Source organism: Sylvia atricapilla, chromosome 7 (genome assembly GCF_009819655.1).
Source record: "Sylvia atricapilla isolate bSylAtr1 chromosome 7, bSylAtr1.pri, whole genome shotgun sequence".
Lineage (NCBI taxonomy): Eukaryota > Metazoa > Chordata > Aves > Passeriformes > Sylviidae > Sylvia > Sylvia atricapilla.
Window position 1 is genome coordinate 11,049,729 of NC_089146.1, and position 21,544 is coordinate 11,071,272.

General features: G+C 40.5%; 2 protein-coding genes across 2 annotated transcripts in view; both read right to left on the minus strand.

The window, feature by feature from the left end:
• SATB2 (SATB homeobox 2) overlaps positions 1-21,544 on the minus strand; it is a 128,833-nt gene that overhangs the window by 102,053 nt on the left and 5,236 nt on the right. Inside the window, exon 3 of the mRNA XM_066322584.1 lies at positions 5,888-6,064. Within this exon, the coding sequence (XP_066178681.1) occupies positions 5,888-6,064 (177 nt within the window). The remainder of the gene's footprint in view (positions 1-5,887; positions 6,065-21,544) is intronic.
• Positions 1-21,544, minus strand: part of TYW5 (tRNA-yW synthesizing protein 5) — a 161,565-nt gene that overhangs the window by 20,875 nt on the left and 119,146 nt on the right. The gene's annotated exons all lie outside the window — the stretch shown is intronic.

The window sequence follows — 21,544 nt, forward strand, 5'->3', positions numbered from 1 at the left end:
ATTTCTTTCATTTGTTTTGGGATGTTTTGTTTTAAATCGTATTGGTTTAGCAAAGTGAGAATAGTCTGTGACAAAAGAGTTTGAGCTCAGAGAAATACAATGGCTTCCTATGGATTGACAACTCAGTTAGGTGAGACCAAAACGCTGTCTCTATTAAAATGAAAAAGTGGAAAGTAGCAGTAAAGAGTGACAGTCAAAAAGTGACCCAATATTTAGCTGTATCGTCTTGTTATTTAAGGTATTATATACGAATGACTCTCCTATTTATTAAACTCTTCTCACTTTGATCACATGAGTATCACATGAGTATGCAGCCATAACTCAGACACTAGTGACAGTGGGCTGAGGGGTCAGAAGACCCCAGATTATAGCAGCTTTGTAATTTATTGCACATTATTTACATGAGAAACCTGAACTCAGGTTTCCTCTCATTTTTTCCTGTATTGCTACCTTGCAGTTGTGTAGAAAATAGCATATCTGGTCTTCCCAGCTCCAGCAAACTTGGCTGTATGCATCAAGCACAGTTCAGCAGGGTTTCACCACACTTTTACTGCACCTTTCTTGATAAAGAAATATAAAACCAGCTTGTGCGTGTGTGTTCAATACAGCCCCCAGCTGGTATGTTCTCCCTTTACCTGACACTCAGTTGGAAGCTATTGTGGTTCTGGAGACAGCACAGATGGGAATATTTCACAGGATCTTTCCCTACTAAACATCTGCTCAGGTCCTTCCAATTGCCCTACCCTCTCGTACTAGCTTAGGCAAACCCATTCTCTCTTCGGAATTTACACCCTTCAAATATTTGTACACACGGTTACAATCCCGTAAGGGGAGAGATGGTCGTGCTGCTCTCACAAAGGCTGGTCTGAGTGAAGGAGCACAGCCTGCCACATTCTTGCACACAGCAGCCTGGGGCTTGGACTGATTGGCTGAACAGCACTGTATCACACAGATCTGGTCTGTGCTTTGAAGTAATACTAAAACACAGGCCACAAGTGCGAGGGGCCTCCAATTAACAGCAGAGAGCAAGGCTGAGCTCACGCATTTAAACCCTTGAAATGAGAAAACGAACACAATTGCAGTCTGGATTATTTCCAGCCCCAGCCATGTGCACTGTCAATCCAAAGGAGAGTTCTTAACGTGCCTGTGCCTTGCTTTCATTCCTACACAGTCAGAAGAGCCACCTTTCTCTCTTACGGCAGCTCACCGCAAAGACAGCTCCATCAGTGCTCCTCCAGAACACAGTTCTCTGTAGAAGCATGGAGGCCAAGCTGTCCTGTGGCTGCAAGCAGTATCAGAGGTTCACAGTCAAGGCAGCTGGAGTAGGACTGGAGTAGGTCCTGAGGTACCGCTGGGAGACAGCTACTGTGGCCAGGCACTCATTGGCACAACAGAATTCTTCTCCTTCCCACTCCAGTGACACAAGGCTGACAGGGCTGAGCTGTCTGGTCTCTGCTTATTAAGCTACAGTCTCCAGAGAGCATCACTCACCTCCATGTCCAGCTACTGCAACTCCACATGGCAAGGCAAGATACCTAAAAGCTTTTTCCTTTCTTGTTCTTGTACTACACCCAGCACACTGACCACTGCTAACCTCTCCTTCCAACCTTCCGCTTCGACCACCCCCACACAGATCTTTGCAAGCTCAAGTCTTTCCCCATCTCCAGTCTCAGCATTACAAGAAACTGAGCACAAGAAGAGAGGACCCTGAGGCATAAATGCAAGGCACTGCCTCTTGTAATGGCTCTGCTCGAGGTAACGCATTGCTTAAGAACCAGAGCATGACATTCTCTACAGTGACAGGGATGGGAAGGATCTCTCACTCTGTGTTAACTTTCCTCCGCTGTTTTCTCACTCCTGCCGTTCAACTTGACATCTGAGCACCATTTCACTCATCTGTACACCCTTTTCCTTGTCATGGCCACACACGGCAACTAACCCAAGCAACCATCCTTGTCAGTGCCTGGCTAAAGCTGCCCCCAGAGAGCAGTCAGGCAGTCCACACTGCCCTGCCAACACACCCAGCTCAACTACCTGAGAAGGCAAACTCCATTGCAATGACCCATTCAGAGCTGCTGACTTCTGCAGACAACGCACATCAGTTCAATGTACACGCTCACAACAGCTAACAAGGAACTGGTCAAAAAAAAACAAACATAATGCACAGGAAATCACACTGTTTTCTTTTTCACATGGATTCTAAGAAAGTAGATACTAAAAGCATCAAACTAACACTGTTCTTCTTCCACCCCACAGTGAGGAGGGAATCAGCTTTCACAGCAGGTCCCAAAGCCACAGGACTGCATGCAGGTTACACCAGATTGCAGCTACCTGCACATTACTTTGGTCCCAGCACTCAGCACTGTGTTTGCTATGTACCTCCTACCAGTTCCCTTCTCTTGCATAGCCCTGTTAGAATACCTTACCCACAAAAAAAAAAAAAAAACACTTCCTCAGGGGACGTAAATTTTATTAAACTACATATAGAACAGGTGTCCCTTTAAACCATGACTCTTTTCCTCTCTAAAAGGCACATGTAGCAGGTTCCCTACTGTCAGGTGTAGACTCGAGTGATGAAAGAAAAATACATAAATGTTTATTAAACCTTTGTTGCCATTTACACCACCAACTTTCACACCCCAGTGCCAAGCTGTTAACAAATTCCCATGCTGTTCCAGAAGACATTTCACAGCTCCTGTCAGAAAAGGGAAGTTTCATGAGGGCAGCACTTGCTGGAAAAGTCTCTGCTCCCACCACCATCAACAAAAAATCACAACCAGCTGTTTGTGGAATAAATGTGTCCTGCCCAGACGATATGGGAATAAACAGCTTTTTCCAGGGAGGCATAGGGCTACCTTCATGTATACCTCCTGATACATTTTTGTCTCAATACTGCTTGTGCTAAGACTTATCAATTTACCTAGCTACCAGGAATAAAAATGATCCATAATAAGCCAAGTGACCACAAGCCAGTACATGAGGCTCAAGCCAGGTGACCACTGTATGTGCATGTTACAGCTCAAATGTTCAGACACAGCATCAGCTCCCTGGGGAGCTCCAGGCTGCAGCCCAGGCTGGCAGCCCTACAGCAGGGCCCCTCTGGGCACACAGCCCCCTCAGAGAAGCACATACCACCCACCCCTCTGTGCCATGCTCCCTTTCTGCCAGCCAGGCTCTCCTGCTGTACAGCTGGGGAGCGCGAGGCAGGGCCCTGCACACAAGGCACACACCAACTCGAGCCTCGGCAGCTCTGCAGGGCTGCCATGGGGAACCACAGCAAAGGCGGTGTCAAATCCTACAGCAATTCTCTCTGCTGCCACAGCTCTTCTTTCCCGCCCCACTAGCTCCTCTATTTGCCACAGAAAATCCTGTTCTAAAAAGAACAGGCAAAGGCAAGACGCTTCTCACAGGGTGAAGTGGAATTGCCTTTCCCCTCAGCATCATACAAAAAAAGATGGGGCTGAAATGAAACACTTCCCCAACCCAAAAGGTGACAATTGTTGCATGTTAAGTTACAGCTTCAACAGCTTTTACAATATCAAAGCATTGACAAACTTTACTTGTCTCTGGAAGACATGGGGACACCTATTCGTGTCACTGCTTTGCAGAGCATGATGCTCAGAGCATTCTGAAAAATGCACCTGAGGACCTTCAACTTCTCATGCAGATCCTGCAATTCAGTTCATCCTAAAAAAGAACTAAGTGACCGTTTATTAATATGTTTTGCAAATGGAAATCAATCCCAAGCACTAAAATAGAAGCAGACTTGTCATACAACCATAATGAATGAAGTAAATAGCTTTATTTTTCCCACCTTTTTAATAACAGAAAGTTGTGTTCCCAAATAAGTCCTTATAATAGCAATTTAGTAGTGTGCTTCTGTCAACCCTAGTTAACAAATTAGAGCCCTATATTTTCGCATTAAAGAAAACAATCTCAGATTTCTATTGGCTGTGTCTGTCTGTACCTCACCCCTCAGCTTACAGACAGATAGCACAGAGGCAAGATAGTACAGAACATGCTGCATACTTCAGCTTCATATCTCAAGATCAGCATGGCCTGCAGTATTTGTTCAAGATGTCTAAAAGACATTGGTGGACTGGCCCTTCAGTGTGAAGGTAAATCACCTGACCAAAATATTTGTTAGCTGATGGATCTTTTAAGGTATTTTCTGTCATTCTAAATATTATACCATGTGATGTTGCCTAGAGGAATGTAATTGCTGCCTTAAAGATGAAAATACCTTTTCTTTTTGACTAACTGCAATAACTAGAGATTGCGATTACTAGAGATTCAACTTGTATTTTCTAGTGGAGTTATTCGAGCAGCACATCAAGCGACAGATCAGTATCTGAACCTGCTCCTTGTTAAAGCTCAAAAACACAGCAGCCATTTCCTCCCTGCACAGTGACTAATTTCCTTCATGAGTCAATCTGTCTCCTCCTCTCTATTCTCACAGAAGAGCGATGCCACTAAAGCACGGCTCCCCCAAGTGAGATGCTCAGCCAGTGTGGGTCACTGCACTGGATGACATGCCCCCTTGGAGCAGGTTTTCTGCAAAGCCCATTCCCCTTCGGCAGTGCCAAGAATCAAATCTTGGCCACCTAATGCAGCATGTTCCACATGTTAGCTCGCAACATGTTGAGCAACTGTGTTAACTGAGATGGATAGTGCTGTCAAACAGAAAGCTGGCTCACCAGGATGGAAACGGTGGGATACACTGACCTTTTACATTCCAGAAAAAAGAGTCCCTAAGATGACACAAAGCAATTTGTATTAAAAACTAAAACAACTACCTTCTTGCAGGGCTTTTACTACCATATTGTGTAAATAAACACATGTACATAAGCTGTCTATACGAAGAACCTGAGCCTCTCTACAGAGAAGAGTCTGACAGAGGAAATGAATCACTATCACTCTGCTTGGAAAGAAGTTTGCACAAGGAGCCCATGCAATTAACCACTGCCTAGAACTCATGGATTCAACACCACCATTGCTTCTTCTGTTCCCACGTTCAAATACCTACCTATACAAAACAACAGACAAAACTTAAATCCCCAGGCAAATTGCTATTAAACTACTCTAAATGTGCACAGGCTTTATTGGTGATACGGAGACAAGCTAACAGGCTTTTCATCCAAAAGAATAAGCTCTGAAATAACCTGTTTAGTATAAAAAAAGCCTCTTGAAATTCGAAGTTCACTCTGGAAAGATTTTTCCCAACCCACCACCTCCTGCCCATCTCCCTCAAGATTACGATTTCGGGGTTTTTGAGCCTATATTTTGGGTAGAGAGAGGAAAGCTTTGTTTATTTTAAGATTTTCCTGCTAACAGAGAATCATCTCTGAGTGGAAGGGACTATGGAGCTTTACAAAGGGTTTTGCAGCAATATAGTAGGTAAGTGAAAGCAGAAATCAGCCTGCACATTTACTCCTACAACTATTTGCCAAAAAGACAGAATGCATATATATGTAACCATTCCCTACAAGGCATAATTTAAAAAAAATAAAGGACTACAATATGCTGTTCAAAACTGCCCTGATACAGAGGAATATTGGATACCATCTAGCTGTACACCTAAAGGTTCTATCTTCTGTGCTGACTTCCTCGAAGCAGCAACCTGCCTTGTGGTACAGAGTAAGTGTGTCATGAATATCCTGACTGATCATTATCACCAGATTTCACACTTCAGCAAGATCTAGCTAATGCTTTCTAGGCAGGCTAAAAATGTAGGGCTTGCTGTACACCTAGTTTAGGATTAAGCAATTAACAACTGATAGAAACACTTCCAAGATTTTCTACCAATTTTCTTACTTTTTCCTTACATCAAACAACCTCAGGTGCTGTCTTCTGCCGTGCAGAGAAGTGGGAAAAAACTATTGAATACCTTGTGCCTGAGCTGCAGAACTGTGGGAATACCCCAGAGCCAGGAGCGCTGTCTCCACCAGCTGGCTAAAGAGCACATCTTTGCGAACCAGAACGAACTCAGCATGCTCTTCTCGATTATCGTATTCAAGAGAGGCGTCTGACTGCTCCACCACACAAAAGACTGGAATCATCAAACCTACATGGAAAAAAACACAAAAAAAAAAAAAAAAAACAAACCAACAAAACGTCAATAAGAGGAACAAGAACTGTGTCATACATGTCTGATTAAATCTGTAAATTAACACACCTAGAGGACTCATCATAAATGGAAATCTGCCTTTCTTCCTTGTGGGATAACTTTTCTTTCCAAGAAAAATACTTAAGTCTCATCACTTGACTCATTTAAAAACCACACTAAAAGCTCTAGAGAATACAGTTCAGGAACAGAATCATAGCCAGCATGAAGATGAACAAGATTTCCTAATAAGAGTTTTTCAACATTGCAGAAGTTTTCTAGAGTTCCATGAATGTCCCTATTTCTTTCAGGTAATTTCTACACATTCAGCCATATGAAAACCTGACACAGAAATGCCATTTCTGCTTCTCTCTCCACAAATAACTTAGGGAGAAATCAGCAGAGATATCCCTTGGGAGACCCTGGGATATCTGTGCATTTTCAGATCGTGGCCAGTCTTCTCACAGTACAAGGAAAATAATCTTGCATTGATTTTGCTGAAAATTATAATCTTGTGTTGGCAGCTGATGATCACTCAGACTCAGAGAGACCCATGGCTATCTTTTCACTGCACCCATGAAGAGTGTGAGAACAACTCTTCTGGAAAAAGGATCAAGGATGAGGAGGAGCCACAGAAGTGGAAAACTCAGGGGGTGGTCGGGATTCAATTTTGTTGTGTTTTATTGTAAATCTATTTTTGTGGTTACAGGATCAATCTATCTATGGCATTAGATAAATTGTGAGGCATGAACTTTAAGGGATTCAATACTACAGGCAGTAGAGAAACATGCCAATTTGCAGGAAACTGCCGTACAGCACATTCCCAGAAGGAAGAGGGAACAGACAGAAAACCTACAGAACTGCATGGCCATTTCCACCACCTTCTATGGGCCAGTCTACATCCAGTCACAGATACTTTTTAACTGGTTACATACAACTTTACCTAGAGGTAAACTAGAAAATACTGGTGCAGAGAATAATCTCAGCATAAAGCAGTTTTCCAAGTGTGCCATCTAAGGCTCATAATGTCACCAGCAAATTCACCTCTTAATCTTGTTCTTCAGAATGAAATGAAATCCAGTAGACAGTAAATGCAAAAAAAATATGAGTTTATTTATGAATGTCAGACACAAATTACTGTATTCCTGGACCAGACAGTTCTTTAAGGGAAAAAGAAGAGAAAGTCACATTTCAGTTCTCCTTCATGAAGTCTAGTAAATATTTTTGAGCTACTGCCAGTAGCTTCAAAACCTAGTATCTACAAACCAATAGTTATATATCCCTTCAGAGGAGTCACCCTGCCCTGATATAAATACAGTCATACCAGCATCTGCTAAGGAATTTAAATACTCCTTGTCTTGGAGAGACTACATCTACTTTAAAACATATTTTAGATACACAATTCTCAGTTAGTGACTTATCTAGCACAGAGTGGCTCTCAATTTGACATTCTAACTGCAGGAGCTACACACTAAAATAGCCACTTGATGTGTTTCAGTTCTTTGTTTTAAAATACGCCACAAAGTAACATGAAAGAAGATTACAGCAGCACATTGAAACTGCTCCCTCTTCGCTGCTTGATTCTGGGTTAAACTGATGCATTTTGCAAGTTCAGGCAGCCAAATTCTAACACACAGTACTAAAAAAAAACCTTAGTGAAAAAAAAAATCTCTAGGTGCTTTCCTGAAGAGTTAGCACATGGGTGATCATGTTCCTCTGAAATCAGTGACAACATCTCTTTTCCCATCAAAGGTTAAAATTTGAATTCTATTTGTCCACACATCATTTAACTAGTTAAAATGAAAATAAGTGTCTTTAAGTGACAAACTTCCAGTCCTGTCGAACATACAGGCTGTCACAGCACTTTTGATGGGGCTATTAATGTCTTAGCAAAAGATTAAGATAATTGGCCAAATGCTGAGGCTGTAATATCAGTTGTGTAAATTACATTTTGGCAAGACAGAAAAAGTGGTGAAGCAAACTGATGAGAGAGATGTCACACTGTCTTTTATGCTAGATGCTTTCCTTGTCATACAACAGTCTCTCCTTTTCAGCATAGAAGTTACACCTATTCTGTGCACTCATCCTTTACTGTCTGATCCTTTACAAACAGGATCTCAAATGCTAGAATGGATGCCACCCATTGTATCCCTTTATGGATAGCACAAAGGACCCCACATGACTCCTGCCCATGATGACTACCCTGCTCCCCATGCTTGCAGGAACTCTGCAAAGAAACAGCTTATGAAAAAATACCTCTGAACTCAGTGACCCAGAGTAACTGATGATAAGCTGCTACTAGTACCTTATAAACAGAGAGCAAAGAGCAGGTTACCACATCTGTCATTACTGACCCATTCTCTTGCCTCTCACTATAGCACCTGGAATCTTAATACTGATTTTAAAAGTAAAACAAAAAGCAACAGTAATCAAACTTATTTCCAAGCCTATCTCACTCCAAGGAAGTTTCAACTACTCTGCTCTCTATTTCACATTAGAGAGTTAAACTGTCATATCTCCAACGACCTTACTACTTCAAATTTCCCTGTTTCCTAAGGTTATCTGAAAATAAATATACTTTCAGTATGCTGGAATCAAAAGGAAGAACATCTGCAGACGCCAACATGCTCTCTACATGCTGATATACACGATGGCTTGCTCCTACAAGCATATATTACACCTCCAGCTCACTACAGGGCCCTTAGAGAAGAGCAGCACAAGTTAGTCACTACTCACTGTCATTCCAGTTGAAGAACTTGGAGCAGTACTCAGAGAGCTGGAGACCAAGCATCCATAATAGTCTCACATGCGGTGCTACTGCAGTGCAAGCCAGCCTTACTCATAAATCCTGGAACCCCTCAGCTCTTTCCCTAACGAGCCATCAGCCAGAATCCCTGTCATCCTCCCTCGCCTGTGCACAGGCACGGAGCGGGCGGAGGTCCCCCGGCACTGAACTCGTGTGCACTCCTCTCCCAGCTTTACAGAGAGGCTGCAGGGAGTGATGCTGCACAGCTCATGGTACATGACACACGGCACTGCTTTTCACACACAGAGAAAACGAGGAGTAATCCGAGGGCTAAAAAGGAAAGGGTTTGTCTCCTTCAAGGACAAACACAATGCTGCTACGCACACAAAACATAACAGCAATCGCAAATCATACTAAAGGCTTTTTCTCCTTGATTTTGGTTAATGTAACTGACTCACGAACAGCTCTTTCATGCTTCCTGCAGAGCTCTGGCCCCATACAGATGGCATCTGCATAAAATGTCAGGGGAGCAGAAACCAAAATCTACAGAAAGGCTTTAATAAGGACATCCATACACGGCAAGAGCCCCACCTAACCCACGAAAGACAGCAGTGCAAAATTGTTCCCACCATTACCCAAAAGGAGAGAATGGTTCGCAGCAACCAGTATCTCTGTATTACACATTTAAACAATTCGGAGAGAAGATTTAAGCTCCACTGCTGCTATCACTGAAAAGCTGCAAGGTAGAGAGACTCTTTGTGAACACACTTGCGCTTTTTGCCACAACTCGTCTAAGGGGCAGAGAAATTAAGAAAAAATTAAATATGTATCAAAGAGACCAAATGCATATTTTCTCCTCCTTGTCCATTTTAATCTATGGTTTTATTTCACGGGGAAGAATCAATTCTTTAGAAATGAAGGAAAGAGAAATAGGTATTTCATTCGAGAAGTAAAGACCCGAAAAACTCTGCTGCATAAAGCATTCATTTTTACAAAAAAATACTTTGAGCCAGTTAAAAGCGTTATCAATCCGCAATCATACAGCTCCCTGGAAAACATTTTCAGTTGTTAGACTTCCAAGTAAAAGCTGCAGATTTCTAATGACAAACTAGAAAGAAGAGAAGAAAGCAGTTATTAATAAGTCCTGCACTGTTTCTTTTGTTTATCTGCAAATAATACTTTTCCAGCCCATGCTTTTTTAAGTAATAGATGTGATACTATTGGCACTTAACTTCTATGCATGGTCTGCTCGCAAAGAAGCATCACAGGCAGAGCAGAAAGCTGAGAGCTCATATAGCCACCCACCTCTCCTGCCATTAAATAGGGAGCAGTACTTGTGTGTCCTAATAAGTATAAAACGAAGATCAACTAGAAAGAAAAAGCACCAATAAAATTCATGTCTTTTTAGATCAAAATCTCTTTCCATCAGGTCATGTTTTGAGTCCTATAAAGGCGTTATTTAATTTTATCTAATTTGAACAATTTCCAAACATCAGGTTGATTAATTTCAACAGCATGGTGTTATGGAAAGATTTACTGTACAGGGGTTGTCTAGCAGGGAATTAATAAAGAAGCCAGTTCTTTGCCCTGAGTAACATGAGGTTTTAAGACTTCCCAGATTTCTAGTGGGAATACTTCACAGCACAAGCATGTTTTCTTCTGGGAGTGAAAGCCACCAAAATTATTAAAAACTGAGATCAAATGGTGGTGTCAAACCCAAAGGAAATCATTCTACAGTGGAGAGATTTTTATCAAGTGAAGAAAGTGGAAAATAAAGTTGTCGTTGCTGTTATGCTTTGGGTTTTAGGTTTTGTTTGTTGGCTATTTTTTTGTTTTGCTTCATTTTAAACAGAACACAGACACACATGCAGAGTAATGTTCCTCAAAGACAAAGCAAATTTCTATGGTTTGGAGTTAAGAAACCTGGACATCTACTTGAAAATTCATAAACTACTGAAAACTCTTCATTACTGTATGTAGAAAACATTTTCCCTAGCAGAGACTGCAGCGTGGGCCGCTCTCTAAGCTGGCCTTTCCACCACAGAGGGAGGGAGGGGAAAGAAAAAAAAAAGAAATCCAGGCAATAACAAGAGCAGAATCCACAAACGCTTATTTCCACACACACCAAAAAAACCAATAAAGTAAAAGCAACTTTGGCTGGACTTCTAAGATGAGAACCTCACTCTACAACAGAAATGAAGAAGCCCAATTAGCAAAGCATGGATTGTCTTGAGGAAATTATCTAGATAAAGATTCTGTATATTTAACAATAAAGCATGCTTCCACAACTGGCAGTAACCACAGGAAGCAATCAAACTACAAACATTTCCTAAACCTAATCTGCTTCTGCTTTTTCTTTAGAAAAAAGAGACACCTCTCTTTAGAGAGAGACCTTTATCCCCGAAAAGGAGTCAAGGGAAAGCAGTCTATTTATTTCTCTCTGCACTGCAGTAGAGCTGACCTTACATATGCAGATTTGTTATTTTAACTGTCTTTCCTTTCTTCTAAACAAATTTGAAAAATGAACCTAAACTGGGAAAAATGCTTTAAAAGGCAGAAATCGGCACAGGAGAGGTTTGCTAGTTCTTCTTTTCACATCCTGAGCTCGAACTGAAAAGGCAGAAGCCAATTCAGTTTGACAGCTATCAGTTACACAGAAGTACCTGAATTTCTGCAGCAAAGATGCCATCCTGCATCCTAACATGTAACACAAATCCATTATTTCCTTTCTGAAAAACTTAACCCCGCTACTAAGTTAATTTAAAAAAATGGAGAGAAAAGAGAAAGGGAAGCTTTAAAGCCCCAGTGTGCCACTTCTTCAAAACAGTGTAAAGGGCAAATCCTGATGTGATCAGAAATCAAAACCTAGTTCACATGCTAATAATCAGGAGATTTCTATTAAAGACTTGACTAGCTAAACAAACAAAGAATCAGATAATCATTTCAGTTGGAAAAGACCTTTAAGATCACATGTAATAATAATAGATAAATTCATAACTAGAAAAATCAACTGAACTCCAAAATGTTGGGTATTTTGTCCAGCTGGCTGGGGCTTTTTCAAGAGGAAAGACATCAAATAGTATTTGGGAAAAAAAAATGTTTGTTTGTTTTTTATCTCAACACCACTTTTGTTTAAATCACAGCATAGCTGTAGCCGATAGTAATGAGATCTCTCCAGAAAATCCTGCAGAGTCCAGCTGAGGGCTGCAAGAGGAAGGAGATACGATGACAGGCTTAACAAGCACAACCACACTGTGTCCACAAGGCCACACACACTCGACTGTTCACACTCGAGAAGGATCTGGCTTGAAGCAGACACCAGGTTCAGCCCATGCTGGTGCAATTCTAGGATAAGGTGGAAGAGACAGAGTTCCCTCACTTCAGCAAGCATTAGGCATGTCCAGTAAGGCTCACTTTCAAGTTACACCATAAATTATGAATACAATTAAATCGGACAGAATATAAGTTGTTGGCACCTAACTTATTTACAATAAAGGCTTAGTTTGGGTAAATGGACTGTGTTTCAGCCTTTTACTTATCAAGCACCAGCTTACAACAGTCTCATTATGAAGCTGAGAATTCTTGCACTGTAAATCTTTTTTAATGGGGACTGAAGGGATGACTTTGCAGTTGTTTGTCACTAACCACTCGGAACCCCGTGAAGAAAACTGTGTGCACACACTGATAGGCAGCCAGCGGGAAATCGCTATGTCAAATACAAGAGACTGCACCAAGACCTTTGCAACTGTACAGTCCTATGTGGCATCGAGCACCTCATTACAGCAAAAGGTTTTGTTTAAAACCAAGGACCCTACTTTTTGCTAATCCTCTGATCTCCAGTGTGTTCTAGACAAAATGCAAGGTATCTGATTTTGCATATAAGCAGTAATGTGATGCTGTTAAACTCCTACTCTTCATGGGTTTATAAGCCCGCTGCAAATAATTTGTTCCAGGATGCAATTTGGTAAAGAAGAGCTCAGTCCACAGATGATTTTAATACAGTGTTTGCCAAAGAAACAAAATCATGTTAAATAACACTATATTGTAGAATTTTTCTTCTTAGGAGGGCCAGAGGAAGTAAAACTAAGGACAATATCTTTCTACTCCTCCTCGGCTATTTTTTCTGGCTTTACATATTCAATAAATCTGTAGGCAGGAAATGCATTTCTACATTTTATATTTTAGCCAATGGCGAATGCAAACCACAAGGTATTATTTACATCTTTCTTCAGCTTCCAGTCCCTTCTGTGGCTTCAGTCTCCCAGCCATCACAGCTATCCCAAATCTCAGGAAGTCTTATAAATAAGTCACTACCATCTCTGCAGATGTCCTCTGCTTCTGACAGCTTAACTACCCAAAGAATCCTTCTCCTAGTTGAAATAACAGCCTTACTGTTTAACACAAAATATTTCAGGCCACTATCCCACCACAGAAACATATTATGAAACTCATAACTTGATTTGATAATGCTTGAATTTCTAAAAAATGGCATAAAAGAAAAGCTGTGTTTACAGCATGCGCTGTGACAAACAAGAAACGAGAAACAGAAGAACACCAAGCATTTACCTCTGGCACAGCCTCTCCTGCGGTGTGTCTGGGACAGAAGTGTTACTCACAGGAGATGAGGCCTTTTCTTAGTCAAAGCAAATCAGCTGTTTCTGGTAACAAATCCCCTTTGCTAAACCAGTTGCACTAACTCAACCTGAAGTTTGAATCTGTCACACTGGTTGAGTTCACCGAGGAGGAACAGGGGCAGCCCCACTGGAGCTTTGTGCCACCCTGTTAGCCCAGGGACAGCCATGCACGGGGCCACCAGGAGGCAAGAATAATTACACAGGAGAATAAAGCACTTCCACCTCTCCAATTAAACAAGCAAAACGGAGAGCAATGATAGCCCAGAGGTCAAAATACTGCTTTGAGGGAGCCCAACTGAGAAGGCAGCACAAACAGCTGTCTAGTTGTGCCAGCAGAAAGCTCAGCCCCCCATGCCAGCAGCACTCTCAGGATGCAGGAATCCTGGGGGGCACCAGCACCATGCTGTCCACCAGAATCACACACAGGCCTTCCAATCCGTGGAACAAAATCACAACATCAGTTAGGTTAAAAAAGCACACTTAAAATAATTGAGTCTAACTATTTCCATTGAAGTGAAGACACTATAGCTACATTTTTCCTAAATAAAACAGCTCAGTTGTTTCAACTTGTTTCCAGTTATAAAAGAAGAAAAAAATATTCCACAGCCGTACTTTATAATATGAACTAAATGGGAAATGTACTCCTTTCACTCAAAATCAGCAGAAAGAATACTTCTAAAGTCAGATTACTTTTGGTTAAAAGAATCACCTTACGCCATTAATTTCCTATAAGTTTCAGGTTTCAGTTTCTTTAACTTAAAAACAGGTATAGGGTTCATGAGGAGTTTTTAGTTTGGGGGACTAGTTTCTGTTACTTTTCTCCTGAAAACGTAGCAGAACTCGCCTAAGGGGCTAAGACTCTCTATGCCAAGTTCCACCCAAAATTATTTTTAATGACCAACATTTTAAACCCTGAAAACTGGAACCACTAATAAGCCCTTAAATTCAATGGTGCTAGCAGATGCCACCATATTATGTAATTTTTGAAGCAAAAAAACATCTTCTAGCAAAAGCATTTTAATGAAGGTTCTATTAACTAGTCTCCTGGTACTGGGATAAGTCCCCTGGAATGCAACAGAAAAGCTTTCATAGCTGGTTTGAGGTTTTATTTCTGGAGAAGTGCTGCAGACCACACTTGGGCCTATTTTGGGGTCTCCGCTGGGACCCACCAGCAAGTTCTTTTCTCCTTTTTGTCCACCCCTCTGTGAACCACTCCTTGGCAAGGAAAAGAAGAAATCTTATCACCCCTTCTCCATGTTACAAGATAAATGTCTGCCAGCCTACATCTCTGCCTTCAAACTCACTTGCAGGCTCCAGCAGTGAGACAAGCTGTATTATCTGCAACCACCGTAACCACTGCCTCCTTCCCTCATATCTTATAGATACTGGCAGCACTAGAAAACCTCATTTCTAAGTGACAATGTCAACACATATGGCAGAACTGGCTATGGGCAAAAGTTACAAGCACGCAAGCAAGAGGACAAGCCACATTAAACTCTTTCTGAATAAACGTTGTCAAACTCAATGGTAACTGATGAAGCTCTTCATCCCGCTTCACTTTCAGCAAGGGTAAGGCTATTGCTACAGCAATATCTTTACTAGATGGTGTTTTTCTGGTAGAAGGAGACCACAGAAATATCCGTCAGATCTTCAGTGGGAAAATAAGTGGAGAAGAGAATCACAAACGAGAAAATGTAGAAGGCATTCTGTCCTCCAGAAGTCAGCCGACTTCCCCCTCTGCCTCCCTTTTCACCAGTCAATATGGAGTCTTCAGACAGTCTGCACCTACAGCCCATTATGGGTCAGCAACTGCCCTCTGGGGCTTGGCCTTTACTTACAACTCCAGTCTTCCACACCCTTGTGGACAGAGGCCAACTTCTGAGTGGCCTTCCCTTGTATTGTCTTACAGCAGAGCTGTGGGGGAACCACTCTTCAAACACAAGATCACACATTTAACAGTTATCAGTTTGAGCATTACTCCTTTAGGAATATTTACATTTATCTGCCAGCAGGTCACATTAATCTAACGGGTTTTCGTAACCACCATCTAAGTAACTACCATATAAGTCATGAGGTCAAGGAACAAAAAATAACAGATACATTCTCTTCCTCAGGTATGCACATGACACGTCATCCAGTTAGGAATACTTGGGGCCAAGGGTGGAAAAGACCTACCTATAGGCTGACCTACTGTGTGTGGATTCATTCACTTGTGAAGAGCCAGCAATGCTTCTGAGGCTCAACAAGCTGAATTGCTGCATTATTATGGTGCACAGAGCTACACCAAAGAATTAGACACCTCTGCTAGTGCAAATGCATGTGCTCACTGAGAGGTGTTAGCCAAAGAAAGCAGATTACATCTGTGCTCCAAAGGCCGAACTGGCTCCCAGTTTACTTTTGGATGCCATTCCAAATGTTGATTTATAAAGCTGTATGATACAGGACTAGAGCCAAGGCTACTGTAGCAAGGCTCTCTCTTCCCATGTATGGTACAGCTGAAAACACATTTCTGCTTACAGCTCTGGGAGTCAGAGAAAATGGAGAGCCAGGATCCCTCAGCCTCGGGCCTTCAACTAGTTTGGTCCCTTTGCAAGCAACACACAGATGCACAGCCCCTTGGAACAGGGCCCTTCTTCTAACGTTTGGGTTTTCATCTGAACCCTGAGATGGCGAGGTAGCTAAAGGGCCTAGAAGAGTCAGCCCCAGGTGACGATGGTTTAGGAGACCAAGAATTGGCATTCATGTCCACAGATTTGAAGAGGGCACAAAAAACCCAAAACACTCTCCCTTACATGAAGGAGCATAGCTTTTCTTTTTCAAAGAGAAGGAAGTAATTTTTACTACTTTCTACCCGTCCATGGCATTCTCAAAGCTCATCTAGCTGGCAGGTCAATGATACTGTAATCATACTAATGTCATCAGAAAGGCTCAATACATTCATTATTATGCCAGACCCAGACACTCAGATAATGCCTAACCTGAGCAATTATTGTCAAGCAATACGCCTACTTACTGCATACTTGCTCACAGGAGCACCCATATGAAGTCTACTATCCAGACTTCTAGCTCAAGAAACAAACTACTTAAAAAAAAAAAAAAAAAAAAACCTTAAAAAAAAAGCTCACACTTCTGTTACTCTGCATTTTCTCTAAATCTAAAAATTGGTAGCATGTATGACAGGTCCACCTCATTTTTCTTAATGATGTTTTTATTATTCTTTCACTCAATTAAAACAGAAATGGATATTGCATCTTCTGACTGTATAATTGTTATTGTAATCTGTTTTCGATCACTGCTTGGGAAATGGGTCCAAAACAACATAAACTATCCACAGCCTCAGAATACAAGTCATTTTCTTTTACTACGATACTTAAAGAGACATCTATCATGTTGCTCTGCTAACATGTTTGGATTATGGCAAAGAAGTTATTTGTAAGTTGGGAGAAGACATTATGAAAATCACCTTTTACTCCGAAGTATTGTATAACTCATAATTTATAACTACATTTCTTAATAACCATTCAAAATAATAAGGCTGGAAATTGTGCACATCTAATTTTAATATATAAATAATGGAAATGCATATAAACCAAAATATGCTCAAAATATGAATTTATATTACTCTCAAAAAAAAAAAAAAAAAGCTGGTTATAGTTTTGAAAATAACATGCTTCATTTCCAATATATGCCTGTCAGTTAAATTTATGGCTAAACATTCTCCATGAGTTTAGATTACCAATATGGTAAATACTTCTTTGCAAGTTCCCTCACTTATCTGAAGATTCTATCCAAATGCTGACAAAGTCAGCAACTTCTCAAGAGCAAAGTGCTGGTGATACCCAAGTAAAGACAGACTAATCCAGCCCCTTCTCAAAATCACAAATAGAATGGAACAGCTGAGAGAGAAACAAAGTACCTTGTGGCTGTATGCAGCCATACAAATCATGCTTTTGATATAAGAAACTTCCCTCCAGACATTTCACGTCAGGTTTAGCACCTTTGAAAAGATTTGCTGTCAATAGTACATCTTTTCATCTCAGTGTGTGTCTTTGGGGAACAAATAAGCGACCACGTTTAAGTGGAAGACATTTCTACTGCATTCTGAAAACGCACTGGGTTTATGGTTATCTCAAGAGATGCTGCAGCTTCATATAAAATAGTGTCTGACAGGTATTAAGATTTTTCTGACCTTCTTTATCTTGCTGACATAGTAACAAGGTACAGTTGTGCTCATATTGTTTAATAGTGCATGTCCATCTGATACAAAGACATTAGTTAGAGCACAATGACTAAACATTTTTAGCCAGATAATCAGCTAGATCATTTTCTACCTAGAAAAACAAGTCATATGCTTAGACTCTTATCTAGAGCTACCTGCCCTTTTTCTTCAAGTTCTTTCTGTTTCCTTCATACAGCTTCTACAAATAATGACAATCTTCTCTTTTTCCAAACATTATTGCATGAAACACCAATAATCATTCAGCATTCAACAAGAAACTGAAAATATATCTTGCGTTCAAGACACAGTCCTCCTGCCCTAGCATCCAGCTGACCAAAACATCAGTGCAGGGCTCAAACTTCATTTTTTAAACAATCTGTAAATTATTTACATGGTTTTATTCTAAGTAGAAGTGCCTCCTGGAAAGAGGTTTTACGTAAGTCCTCAGATACTAGCAACATCAACATTCACACCTTTAAAATTCGGAGTAAGAATTAGACTTAAAAACCCAAAGCAAAACACAACACTAACCAACCAACAAAACAAACAAAACCTTTCAAACATCTTTTATAAGAGTTTTTCAATGTCAGCAGCCCTAAACTGCTAATAGACAAATGCCAAAATCTTGTATATTTGTAAATCTTCAGGGGACACTTGCAGAGCTAGCAATCATGTTTGAAATGAAAAAAAAAAAAAAAAAAAACCAAACAACCAAAAATACTATTTCATGTTTTCTTTAAAGTTCCCTGAAATACAAGAAATAACAATGGAAATATAAAGTATTTTTTTCCCTCACCAATATTTGGATGAATGCAAATGAAGATGGGGACAAAACAAACTCAACAGCTGCTGTACGTGCTTTCGTACAAAGCACAGGAACACTGGATTAAAAAAATCCCTAACTATAGAATAATGACAACATAGACAACATTCCTTGCTGGCTGAGAACTATCATACATTAAAGCAGTCAACACTTGGGAATGGCCATGAGAACCTCAACTAGATAGGCTAACAACTGCCCCCAAACCGAGATGGCAAAGAGCACTTTCTGTCTTTCATACCGCTGATCACTGTAACCTCATTCGTCTGCAGCTCCGCAGCAAAGATGGTGCTGATGAGCATTCTGCAACAAGTACAAAGCTTCTTGGAGGGCAATTTTTTTAGTATCGCCAGAGGCTAGAAAACATTTCTCAAAAGCCATCAAATACTCAGCTGCCTTCTGTCTGCTGTGACTATTTCCTACATCTGCATTAGTGACACATGCCACCGTGGGGACTGATGCAGCTGACCCCGGACATTTGGTACAGTAGGAAGCAATTACCACAAGGTGATTTTTTGAGAGCTGGAACGGGCTCTGGCTCCTTGCTCAACACGGCGGGCTGGTTTCAAAGCCGCCCCGAGCTTCCAAAGGACAGCACGCTTGTTCAGTAGTTTCAGAGCACGAATCAGGCACAGGTTATCTCCAACAAACTCCCGTCCTATCAATTCAAAGGCACTTGGTAATACTTTATACCTTGAAAAACTGGGCCTTTAATCCTAAAAACACAGCAGTAGTTACTAATTTAACTAAATTATGAGGGGCAGTAATTAAAGGCCTAACTTAGCTATGCCTTGCAATTTGGGATTCCAAAGAAAATCTTCCCAACTTTTACAGATTTTCAGCTATTTTGAAAAGTTTAAAAATAAGATTTAAAAGCAGGTTGGGAACTGCACAATCACAAAAATAAGGATTTTCTAAACAGCACACACAAATGTTTGATGAATATAAATACACGACTGCAATAAACTCTTCATCTGACAGCACCATAGTTGCCATACTGTATTACCATGTTCTATGTCAATGCGAGTGACAAAAATCTTACTGGTTCAAGCATTTTACTTAAGCTCCAGACCACCGTTGTGGCCCTTTTCCTCCCCATTCCACACAGACAGCTCTAAAGAAAACATCAATAATAGAAAGTAACTGCAAAAATAAATATTCAGACTAGCATCTCCATTAAGAGTATACTAAACTCAAATACTTTTCAAGGAATTTCAAAGTAAGTGATACCATCTGAAAGTCTGTGCTACAAACCAGAAAGTTTCAATATGACATAGCTGTCTGTTGAAATGATGACTTGATTACAGTTACACTATGTCAGGTTTTTTTCTATTTTTAAATCAAGATAAAATATTCAGCCCAGTAAGAGTATTTAAATAGAATATAAGGATTCCACAAAACTGGGTATTTGGGAAAAGAGTCTTCAAACCTTACCTCTAAGTGTTTATTCATAACAATAAAAGATTAATACTATTGGCCTCCCTTCAATGTCTGAATTCTTCCTCTAAATTCTGAGTGGAAGGTAAGTCACTATTTAATTTCTTGAAAATACGTTACCTCATCTTCATAGTTTTTAATATGATTTTGCCATCTTCTTTAGGCACAAAAACAGTTCTGGGGGGGTCACTGAAACTTCCTGTTAAGGTGAGTTTGTCAAAGAATTGCCCTATAAATTATTGACAGTAAACATACTATGTTCTATCCCAATGAAACCAAGAAAAGGCAAGACTCAACTTAAAAAGAGAGGAGTAAACAGAGAACTAATATGGACTATTTCAATTATGTTGGTTGCTTTTTCTTTCCTTTGGTTTATGATAAGAATAACAGCATGCAGTTAACTAACACGGGCATGGGTGTGGAGAGGAAGCAGGGAGATGACTTGAAACACTTAGAAACTGTTGTGAGGGAAAGAAAAAAATCTTACTACCACTAATCTTAAATCTTGAATTCAAAATTGTTGGTGTCTTTCTGCAGATGCAACTTAAGGGTTCCAAAATTACCCTAAACATCAAATTATGTCTAGGTCATTGAATGGGTGGATACCCTATATTCTGTTTAAAGTGTATGTTCGATTGCACACGTACTTAACCAACTGTGTCTTTATTTTAATAACAGACCAAGTACTGAAAACACAAAAAGAAAGACTATTTTTCTACCTCAGCAAAAATACAGCTGATACACTGCATGACCCTTCAGGAGTGTCTGCTCTGTTTGTTCTATTTACATGACATAGCCTGATTGGAAAAGGGAGAGAAGGGTGAAGATCAACAAAAAGACCAGAAACTCATTTTTAACAAACAGCGCCGACAAAAAATCACTGTCTTGCTTTTCTTACTGTTCCTGTTGAATTAGAGGTTTCTTCCTCATTATGTATCAGAAACATACAAAATCCAAGATTTTACATTTCTTCCAAATCCCCGCTGAATTATATCAAATTAGAAAGCAACATTTTCCAACTATGCAGCCACAAATAAAACATAAAATATAAACGTAAAACATAAAAAATACATCTATGCTGGTTCCTGAAACTAATAAGGATTTGCAGCTTTCGTGCTTCTGTATTTCAATGCGCTTAATTCTTTCAAACAGCTCCATATTTCTTTCAGGCAGCAGGAAGGTATTCTTCATCTAGCATCTGGGCAGGAATCTATAATGTAACCTTTCACTTTGCTCAGTTCCTAAGAAAAAGTGAAACATACCTCCTCACTGAGTTCAGGACCCCATGTTAACTAACCACGTAGAACAGAGGAGCAAATTTAATCAGGCTGCGTTCTTCCGTCTGCACAGAAGTGAATTTTCGCTCCAGTCAAGTACCTTGAATTCTTGTAAAAATATAAAAGGTAATACAAACCCTACAATATTTTTACAGAAATACATAGAACGGACCTCGACAAATAGCTCCTTAACTATCAGCCCGTGTTTCTGTCACCCCAGAGATATATTAAAATGGATCTCTAACTACACTTAAGCAGACATGACCACGATACACTGAACTTTAGGGGGCTCACAGCAATCAGCAGCA